This window comes from Oryza glaberrima, chromosome 4, assembly GCF_000147395.1.
Source record: "Oryza glaberrima chromosome 4, OglaRS2, whole genome shotgun sequence".
NCBI classification, from domain to species: Eukaryota; Viridiplantae; Streptophyta; class Magnoliopsida; order Poales; family Poaceae; genus Oryza; species Oryza glaberrima.
In genome coordinates, this window is record NC_068329.1 from 12,942,017 (window position 1) to 12,952,935 (window position 10,919).

At 39.8% G+C, this 10,919-nt stretch overlaps 1 protein-coding gene across 1 annotated transcript; it reads right to left on the minus strand.

The window, feature by feature from the left end:
- Positions 1 to 683: 683 nt before the first annotated feature.
- Positions 684 to 10,438, minus strand: LOC127772309 (aspartic proteinase 36-like). The gene is made up of 9 exons (XM_052298338.1): positions 10,197 to 10,438; positions 9,975 to 10,104; positions 9,586 to 9,818; positions 6,610 to 6,834; positions 5,616 to 5,781; positions 5,463 to 5,533; positions 4,662 to 4,752; positions 890 to 959; positions 684 to 808 (listed from the first exon to the last, which is right to left on the minus strand). Exons 1-9 carry the CDS (start codon positions 10,436 to 10,438, stop codon positions 684 to 686), a joined length of 1,353 nt encoding a protein of 450 aa, XP_052154298.1.
- Between the last annotated feature and the right edge of the window lie 481 nt (positions 10,439 to 10,919).

Below are 10,919 nucleotides of genomic sequence, written 5' to 3' on the forward strand. Positions count from 1 at the left end.
AGAGCATGTCCATCAACGTTGCAAACCAAGAAGGTTGGCATGAGTGGCCAAGTCCAAATAAACAACCAGAGGAGGATAAGGCATACCTGATATTTTAGTGTTAGGCTCGACGGGGCCCACCATATACCAAGTCTTGTACGGAATCAAGCCTCATATACGGAAGGTATTCCGAATAAGGAAAGAGAAGCAAAGTCCTACTTGGACACTAGAAGGACTAGTCGGATTGTATCCAAACTTGTCTTCCTATTCCTAGTTCTACTTGGACAAGGGGCACCCAAGGATATAAATACACTCCCAAAAAGGCTTATTTGGATGTAACTCCACCCCAAAAAGGGATGGACTGTGGAGGATAATCAAAGGGATAAACAAAGTGTTTTCTCTTTCCTTTCCCTTCTCACTCTGGCCTGGCGCCTCGGATTCCTAGAGTGCTAGGGCCTTGGCCACTAGTTTGACAATTATACAACCTTCGCAACCTCGTTCACCTCCTAAATTGTAGCCGTAACACTATCCTTGCCATGGCTAGAACAGCCAAGATGCAGGGGCATAGCTAGTTCAGCATCCAATTCATACTCCTTACTCCTAGCCAATGACTTTATTCGGTGCCTCCATCTACAAGCCTCCATGCATCCTTCCTATTGGGCTGAGGCCCTCGCTACCGCCACATGCCTCCTCAACCGCTGGTGTTAGAACAGAATATAACACTTTATCGATAAAATTTGAACAAGTTGAAACTTACAGTTGTGCTCTGTCCAGCCAATGGCTTGCTTTTCCATGTCATAGACGACCACCTTATTTGAGATGACCATGTCTGAAAAAAAACAGGGCAATGGCTCTAGCATAAAAAAAATATGAAAAAGGAATTTTCTTTTGGAGAGCAATATATGCAAACCTCCGAAAATGATCATATCCTTGTATCCATGTATTCCAGCATCTTGGAATCCAAACCAATACTGGTTACCCTGCTCCAAACAAGTCTAAGTGTGATGAACATATATCTATAGACTTGCACTATAAAATATTAAACAAAAGCATGTATACCAAACAGAGTAGCATGCATGACTGAAACAACTAACTGTCAGTTGATTGAGAATCTCAGAATGGGACTCTTCACGTACGAAACAAGAACTAAAATTTGACAGCTGAAGGTGAAACTCAAAACCATACAGTTACTTTTGGAGATATCATCGTCTATTTAATGTATATAGATTATTTCTTATCTCTCTTGTAACTAATTAAACAATTCTCTACATTATAATGCCAATGACGATGAGCCTAAGTTACTCTGTCAGTACAATGAAGAAAAAAAGTATGACACGAAGTACATATATATTCAATTTAGCGAATGTTTGTTAATGGGTACCCATTATATGACTAGCACATATATCTATGTAGCGCATGATGTGGCCCGCAATATGTATGGGATAAAATCCATGGTTGGACTTTGAACTATTTTAGCTTCATATAATTGTTTCATGTTTCATTTTTGTGATGTCTTGATAAATTCATCCCAAATTAAAGATCACATTCTAAAATGAATAATAGAAATAATTAAAAGCTAAAATAGTTTGAGAAAAGTTCAAGAACATGTTCAAGAAAAGTTTGAATGTGGCTTAGAGTATGTTTCTTAAATTCTCCATGCTCTAAAATGTCACCTCAGTTTTTCCTTGATTTTTTCAGAGCATCCTAAAATATGCAACAAAACAAATTTCAGAGTTTATGAAAATAAAAAACCTAAAAACAAGTATGTCCTCTCTTTGGGCCGATTATAGCCAAAGTCCGCTTCCTGTCCTCCTCCGTTGGCTCATGAGCAAAGTCCCCTCCTTCTCCCGGGTCTACCTTGCTCGGCCTAGGTGGGCACGGCTCAGCCAGCCCAGGAAGTCGTTGCGTCATCGTCTTCCACCTCCAACTCGCCAATTCAGTTCCCCTCTCCCTAGCTAGCACTAGCACTGCCACCGAGGTTGATCCGCCTCCCCAGACGTCTCTCCTCCAAATTGATTGCAAAAATCATTTCCCTACTTGCATCTCTCCAATTCTGTCATATTTTCCCCCCTATTAATTTGGCTTTATATCGCAGATTTGAAACCTCCCAATTCATAGTCGCCGTTAATGGCCTGTGGCTCCTCTGACGACCGTTCCCCTCCTTCCTCTCCCAGCCTATAAAATGGCGCTGTCTTCCTCCCTTCGATCCATTTTCACAGCCACCTCAAGCTCTCTTGCTCTCCTGCCATCTCGACTGCGCCGGCGAGCTCCTGCCACCCTTTCCCGTAGACCCACCCAAGCCACGTATGGAAGACCTCGGCGCCGCCACCCCTGGCCACGCATTAACCTCCTATAGCTCAGCAACCCCACCATTTTGCCTGGAGATCGCTGGAAGTTCATCCTTGCTAGTGATCAGAGAAGAACGCCGTCTTCTTCCTCCTTCGGCAGTCCCTCCAGCCTTGCCAGAGCACCACCCCACTGCGTTAACTTGTCTACCTTCGATGTCGGTCTTCGATTCCCTCATCGTCCTCTTCCTCAACCGTGCCTTCTCATCAAGTGAAAACCATCGGAACGCACCCCCGCCATCGACCCGAATGACGTCACCACTATCTTCCTCTGGCCGCTGTCCCCTCCTCATCCAAGTGCTTCCCGTCGTCACCACTCACCACCGCCTCCCTCAAGTCTGCAGCACCAATCCCTCCGTTGTCCCCTCGTCGTTGACCAGTTGCCGTCATCACTGCTCAAGCTCGCCATTGTCTTCCTCACCAACAATTCCCTCCTCGCTATTTTGGCTGTCGCCATGTTTGTGGTGAGAATCCGGTTTCCGCTCTTTCCCTCCTATTTTCCTTGCCTTAGGTGACTACCAGTCATGTGCCGCAGTCACCGGTTGTCGTCTCCATCCGCGTGTAGCTGCATTTTTTTGACGTAAAGTGTAGCTGCGTTTAGACGCACGTGACTGCTTGTTTGGCATCATGTGGGATCCACTCTTCAGTCTTTTCTCTGAGGCTTACATGTAGGTGCTCTATTCCCGTGCATCGTCTCGGTGAACCTGATCCACGGTGAACTAGCCGTCTGACCCGTTGGTCCTGGCTGTTAGTCGCTCGATCCTTTCTCTCCTCGAGCGATGTTGTGTTACACATAATTTATGGGAACAATAATAATTAAACAATTCAGAAATCTTCATTTAAACTACAGTTAAATTTTGGATTGTCTTCTTTTGGCCAAATGAGCTCCAAATTGACCAGTTGAACTTTTGTTATAACTTAAATTACCCATGTATGTTGTTTTTATGTCTTGTTATCATTTCTCTCTTAGAGTTGTGGCTTTGTTTTGGGTCACCTATAGTTGTTGTCATTTTGGAGTTTCTAGTCGTGCAGTTCATGTTCGTTGCTGAAGTCTCGGAAGTTTGTTCTGTTGAGCAAGGGAAGTCACGCTCTCCTTATTGAATCCCAATTTACGGAAAGTATTTTAATTTAAATTTTTGCATTCGCTTTACTAAATTTATCGCGTTATAACTGTTTTACTTAGCCTTTCCTATATTCTTTGTTATGGCCTTATTTATTGAATATTGAGTAATTACCTTTGACAACCCTAGAAAACCAAAACTATCTAGTGAGAACTCTATGTGCGGTGTTTACTAGAGATTTTAGGATTATGCTTAACAATGCCCTAACATAAACATATAGTTATTTTCTAATGATCTGGACATTGGGAATAACCATATAATCTTGATTAATGGTGGATTAGAGGCTTGTTAGCCTGGACATGTTGGACTTCTTTTCATAATTCTCAAACTTGTTTTAGGTTGGGCTCAATGTGCTTGGTTCTGTTAGTCGCACCTTGGCCATCATATATAAGGATCGGTCCCCGGGCCTATGTTACAATGCATATTCCTTACAACCACATGTCTAGTGGGCAAGGCTTAACTCATAGCTTAATATGGTCAGAAACAAAAGGACATGGATGATCAGAATATAATCTATTCGAATAGCCAAGCCCTCGGTTATGGGCAAGCCTAGCAATGTTCCCAAGTTAGAGATTTTATTTAGTTAAACTGGAATGATTGGAACTGCAATTTGATGACCTGGGTTAACGCAAGTACGTGCAAGTGTGCAGCTTGACTAAAAAAATTGACTAGATTAGGATCATGCTTTGAAATGTGTTTTAAAACTAAACTATTTAAAAATGGGTTTTAAGCAAAAGTCAACATGTATCATTATTGCTTGTACCCATTTGCATTATGTGTGCATTTCTTGGTGTGGCTTGCTAAGTATGGTGGTTGTACTCATTCTTAATCTTTCATCCTCTAATTGGAGAAGCTTTGAAGAAGTCTTAAGTGGAGTCCTAGCTTATAGCACTGTTGAGCGCTTGTGAAGATGGAGTCATAGGTCCTCTAGTCCGCTGTTGTTTTTCTTTTGTTGATAGGCCTAATGTGCCTATGTAATAATATAAATATCATCGTGATAATTAATAAAGATGTGTCTTTTGTATCAAGTCTATTGTGGTGTCCCCGGATTTTCCTACGACGGGGATTAATACACTAGCATTCGGAAAAGGTATTTTCTGGCCGTGACAAGTTTGAAGTGTTAAGTTGTCAGAAGTAACAAGACAAGGCAATACCAATTTGTGAATAAATTTTTATACCAACTTTGGTAGAGCATGGGGGTAAAATGTCATGTTACCTCATATTCAAGAATGTAATCATATGGATACACGTCCAGGGTAAGATCATTCTCGAAATGGAAAGTTATCTTTGGAAATTTATCATCAACACTGCACAAGAAAACAACAACATAGTTAGAATAATCACAAAGTAAAATGGAATAATTATATTCTACCATCTGAAGACTAAGTTGCATATAATATACCCCATCCCTCAGAACTATGGAACAGTCTAAGTAATCCGAAAAGAAATAGGAAATCCTCTAAATAAACCCTTACTGCACTTTTGACATAGGTTTTGCTGCTGTAGCAGATGAAATAGCAGTTTATGTGTCTTTTACCGAGTAAATAGTATAATGAAAACAATTTCCACTACTGCTTCTCCATCGTACCTTATATTTTGTCTGAAACTCATATAGAAAAGCAAAAGTTTCTTTTATTTTTATTTTTACTCTAAGGTTTTGGTAATTTGGGCAACTTCACCCATTTAGAGTATTATTCAAGACTTAAAATTGTCCATAACAAAGCTTCGGTTTGAGTAGGCAGCGTTCTTTATTAGGTTATGACCCAATGGGAATTGTTAGAGAATTACTGGTTTTCCTCACAATCAACAAATGTATAGGGTACTTGGGTATTAAAACAAGGGTAATGTTAGCGGAGTACCAACAAATTGGAGTTACTTGATGGATAAAGCGGAATTCAGAGGCATTGAAAAGATTGAATTAGAACTCAATATGAATCCTATGAATCTTCTGGTATTTAGTCCATTGGTGAATGTAATGTCTCTGCACTATAGCTAGATTTTGTGTTATAGAGTATACCTTCCAAGAAAATGAAAACATTGAAAATTATACATAGCACCCATGTTTATATCCGGATGCTTGGCAAATACCTGCAATTGGTTGAGAGTTATATGTAAACGTAATTGCAAACAATTCTACCACTAGAAAAGAATAGCAGTACTTTTGCCATACCGCAAGTATTAGTTCTGAATATATAATCTCTGGAAGGTACACCAAGGTTGAACCGCTATCAATGAATGTACCCTTTGTTTTGGTCGTTCCAAAAATATTGGCAGGAAGCTGAAGTGTTGTGCTAGCAACATCGATCGACTTGAGGTTCACAAGGTGATATACCTCACTATGTGATAGAATCGTGAATTGATGTGAGTTAGTGTGCGTGGTGTGTGAGTGGGCTCAAAAGTTCCAGATGCCTTGTTGCTTTTAATTTTCAGAAGATGCAGATAAACATGATAAGTATTTCTATAAAAAACTATGCATATTCCCTCAAATTTGTAAATCCATGCTTTGGGTCCAGTGATTATTATACAGATTCAAAATGGATACAATAGCATTAGTTTGGTGGAAACGAGAATAGAACCAAACAAGGTTTGGTTATGGTCTTTGTGTTGGAACCACGAGTCTGGGTTACACGCTGAAAGACATGTATTCTCAAAAGGTTACAACATGTAAAAAGGCATACGTGCACTACAATACAAATTGATATTATATGCATATATCCCTACTTGTCATAAACCTAACATCCAACAGGGACTGGTGGAGAGCCAAGATCATGTACTAAAGTATATAAATAGCTTTTTTAAAAATTATAGTTTAAGGTTCTAGCGATTCCAGCCTAAGAGCACCCTTCAGTCCATGTTGAAGACAGCCAACATAAATTTTCACATAGCTATGTGCATTCAAAACTTTGAAACATTGTGCCTAATAAGAACACTCAAGAACAATAACACATACATTTTTTTCACAACGTTTGTACCAGAGATGTACCACTTGACACAGTTCATGTTTAAGTGGATAAATGCATCTTATTTTAGGGGGGTTGATAAATGCTTCTTAAACAAGTATACCGGAAGATGCTATAACCAGGGTAAAAATATATGTATTTAAAGTAGAGCCAAATTAAATTGTGACCATAAAAGAAACATAATAAAGTGCATGGTTAACTCACTTATTCTTTACTATAGGTGTAGTTTTTACTTTTGGCTCCACCACTTCTCCTATAGCAAAAATTCCACCTCCATTTGTGGAATCAAGGCAATGAGAAAATATTTTCTTTGTCTTCCCTGCTGCAGCCAATTGTGATAGCACAGTCTGATTAGAATTGCCAAAACCAATAATTCCATCAATCACTACTGCTGAATTGTTTAAACTTCCAGATTGTTGTAAACCACACCTAGAAGCACAGGGGAGCCATTTCATCGAATTATTGTCACGGATTTTCTCCACGTCCCTAAAAATATGTTTGCTAAAAAATATTCTTCTACTGCATAGGTTAGATTACTTTCCAAGCCATTTGTTAAGATTGTTTCTCAAGTAGGTAATCCACAAAAATAAACTAGTAATAATTTGTTTCAAACATGGCCTTAGTGGCCAACATATATAGTACACCTTCTTAGATAGCACAGCTATAATAAAACACAATTAATACAGCCTGCCCACCTTATGGAGAACAAGGCATAGAAAATATCAAAATATACCTATAACCGCCATAACCGGTTATTGTCATGTGATGAGTTCATCAGAGATTTACATGAAAAGCAAATAAAAATACTTACACAAAACCCATAACCAGCATCTACGCTAATTTCTAAACCAGCAGTGGCCAGCCGACACTAGTGATCTCGGCTATCACTACCGGTGGCCGAACCGACAGCGATGCTCAGGCTATCATAGTGAATTCACATAGATTTGGTAAATGCCCAACCCGGCTGGCATGAAATGGCATTAATAGTCAATAATTGTTGGCACTATGCATGGCAACCAGTAGTGATGGGTGGTAGTGATTAGCTCATGTGTGCTAGTGCAATAAAATACCATTCATATGAAAAAGAACTAGTGTGTTGTGTGATGCAACATCCAATGGTAGCCCCCCACAGGACCATTCATATGAAAAAGAACTAGTGTGTTGTGTGATGCAACATCCAATGGTAGCCCCCCACAGGAGCATTAACTTATGCCATGTCTCTTCTGCTACTTCGCTGGATTATAGCCATGGATTTGCTCAACGCCTCTAAAATTGAACATTCTTCTATTGCATGTATACTTATTGGACCACTTGTTCTAAGCTATCTGTTGAATATATTTCTGAAAATATTTTGTCTATCCCTATAATCAAAGCAGATAATCCATGAAAAAAATACAGTCAATAATCAATTTCAAGCAGGTCCTAAGTGGGCAAACTTATATAGTATGGCTTCTCAAAAAGAATATCTACAATAAAAGACAATCAATACAGCATACCCACCTTATAGACAATAGTGAACAAAAAATATATGTATGGTTTAATTATTGCCATGTGATGCAGTAAAATAATGCTTCAGATTTAATAAAACAATACCAGTACGGAAACTCCGATCACCATCGGTTCATAACTAATGCATCACTATCAGTTTTTGAACTAGATGAGGTCATCCAGCAGTGGTGGCCTCACCTATCACTACCAGTTGCTGAACCGACAGAGATGCTAGGTCTATCATAGCCCATACACATGGGTTGGTAGGGAAAAAAATATCCAAGCCAGCATGAACCGGCATTATATATAGTTAATCACTGCTAGCCTATAGCAACCGTTAGACCGGCAGTGATTGCCTACTGTGTACTTGTGCAATGGAATGCCTTTGGTATGAAAAGGAACATTGTAAATGCCATCATCATGCAAGTGCTCGACTCTATAAAATGCCATCAACATGCAGCCACTCGACTCTATGAAATGCCATCAATAAATATGACTCAAATTTGGAAGGAATCCAAATTTGAAAAGATTGGAGTTTGATTTGTAAAGCGATAAGTTGTATACTTGTTCGGGTAGGTTTTCTATGAGATTAGAACTAGTTATCCAAGTTGAATTCGTGGCTTTGTGCAGCCACTTCAAGGTATAAATAAAAGAGGGGTTGAGCCTCTTGGTACCATTCTGTGAGATAACAGTTTTGAAAAAAAAAAAGGGTTTAGCCTAAATTTTGAGTATAGTCAAAAGTTGAGAAATGAGTGTTATTGTTACACATTGTGAGCAAAATTAGAAGCAATAAAGTTGATTTACTTCTAAAAAGTTCTTTGATTTGTGTTTTACTTTGTTTTGGTAGTTAGACTCGTAGCATCCTTGAGGTCTGACCGGCGATGGCACAGTGGTCACACAGGTGACTTCTAGATGGTTGGACCGGCAGTGTCAGGCAAAGGGAGAAGCAAGGCTATTGGACCGGCGACTCTACACCGGTCAGACCGACAGCATCAGAGCGGTCAGACCGGTGCACACCAGACTTCATCGTGGACTCTGTAAGGTTAGAGGATTATTTTTATTCCATTTTGGTTTTTGGTGTTCGTACCATTCACCACTCTCTGGTAGATTTGGTTATTGTGTTTCGATCTTATAAATATGAGTTATATGTTATGCCATCATACATGTTATTTTTCTATCTTTTCTCCATTGCTGTGAACTAACCATTAAGGGGCCTTTGTTGTCCTCTAATGGAAAGTTCATTTCACCATAAACTGCAACAGGCACTCGCGAAAGTCTGTCGAGGGTTTAACAGAGTTATCAAAGGTGTTTTGGTCACTGTAAAAAATAAAAGAAGTCTGTCAAGGGTATAAGTGTGTTCTCAATGATATTTTGGTCATTTTGTAAAAACTAGAGACAGAATTTGAGGTTAACCATGATGTGATGGTAAAAAAGAAAGAGTATTGCACGTATGGAAAACATATTGTTGAACTATTGCTTATCAATGGCATTTTACAATAGATCACTTCAGTTGTAAATCAATAAATTTCACATACGAAAATGGTTGTAATACATTGATATGTCATGCTATGAGTGTATCTAGATTTTTTATAACTTCCATTTAGCAAAATCAAACGGTTGAGATGATTGTTAGTAAAAATTTAGTAAGAAAAACATAGTACGTGTAGCAGTGCTCTTTCTTTAATAACTCACCCAAATGTGACACTGGTGCTGGTTGGCTGAGTCTGCCCATTCCCGTACAGTTGATGATAGTGCAGAAGATCAGTGAAAAGGATGCCCATTGTTAAGCCACCATCAGCGTACCCCGTGATGTACGGACAACGTAAGGTCATGTTGCATGGTGGTCGCGAAGTGCATATTGTATCGTCACATTTCACCTCTTTTGAACTTACTGAGCTCCTAGGGTCATAAAATGTCAGCTTTCTCTGCACACAAGCAAATACAGGTACCCACGACAAAAACAAAAACATACTACAATCCAGAATTTCAACTTCTATAATGAATAAAAACCCTAAATTGCAAAAGAATTTTGCAAGCAAATTAAGGGACTGAAACTAAAGAAACACTACAAGGAAACCTACCAATATGTCGCTCTCGTGAGGGCATTGCTTGCAGGAGATGCCGTTAACCCAAAATGCCTTACTACCGGTGTCCAACTGCACATAGTACTTCACAGCGGGTGTCCCGATCCCTATATCCGTGTAGTATAGCCTATGCCAAGATCTATTTTTTAACCCTAATAACCAAACCAACCAACCAAGCAAACACAGACATGACCAAATGCAGAGATGATTGAAGCATACCCAGTGCCGTATGGGATGTTGAAGCCACCAAGTGGGAGCTCTGCAGCCATAAGGTTACGGCGATGATGGCGGTTCTCATCATGGGTTTGTAATGCACCTATGTCGCTCCCCTTGTACACACCGTCCACGATATGGAATTTGCGGCGCACCTGGAATACCCCATTGGCCATGGTACCATGAGTAGAGGATGCTACCACCACTAGAGCCAAAATGATTGTTGATAACAACAAAGGAGCTGCCATCTCTTCAGCAAAGTACGTACTATCCCTTCCCTTTTTGTATTTTATGGAGTTTTAAATGGTAATTGTTGGTTCCTCATCTGGTCCTCATCTCTGGCAATGGGCTATTCTATGAGCTTCAATATGAATGGGTAGGGGCATGCTAGCAAAAGATGTGGGAACCGTGAACAGGAAATAGCTAAAAGTGGAAGCAGTCACCAATTATTGCCGGGAGAGAGTACGAGGAAACTGGAAACTACATGGGTTTTTGCGGTTGAGAAAAATGCACGTGCGTTTTTTTCAGATAATGGATATAAATCTGGCCACTACACTGGTGAAGAAACCGTCTTTAGTCCCGGTTTGTAACCCATGTAGTCCCGGTTTTCCAACTGGGATTACTAATCCGGGACTAAATATCGCTATCTTTAGTCCGAGATGAAAAAACCGGGAGTAAAGATCGATCTTTAGTCCCGGTTGGTAACACCAACCGGGACTAAATATCGAT

Coding starts and splice junctions, on each gene's coding strand:
- LOC127772309 (XM_052298338.1), bottom strand. CDS start 10,438: ATGGCAGCTCCTTTGTTGTTATCAACAATCATTTTGGCTCTAGTGGTG. Junction 6,835..9,585: donor AGCACCAGTGTCACATTTGG/GTGAGTTATTAA, acceptor CTGTGCTTCTAG/GTGTGGTTTACAACAATCTG. Junction 5,534..5,615: donor ATTCAGAACTAATACTTGCG/GTATGGCAAAAG, acceptor AACCAATTGCAG/GTATTTGCCAAGCATCCGGA.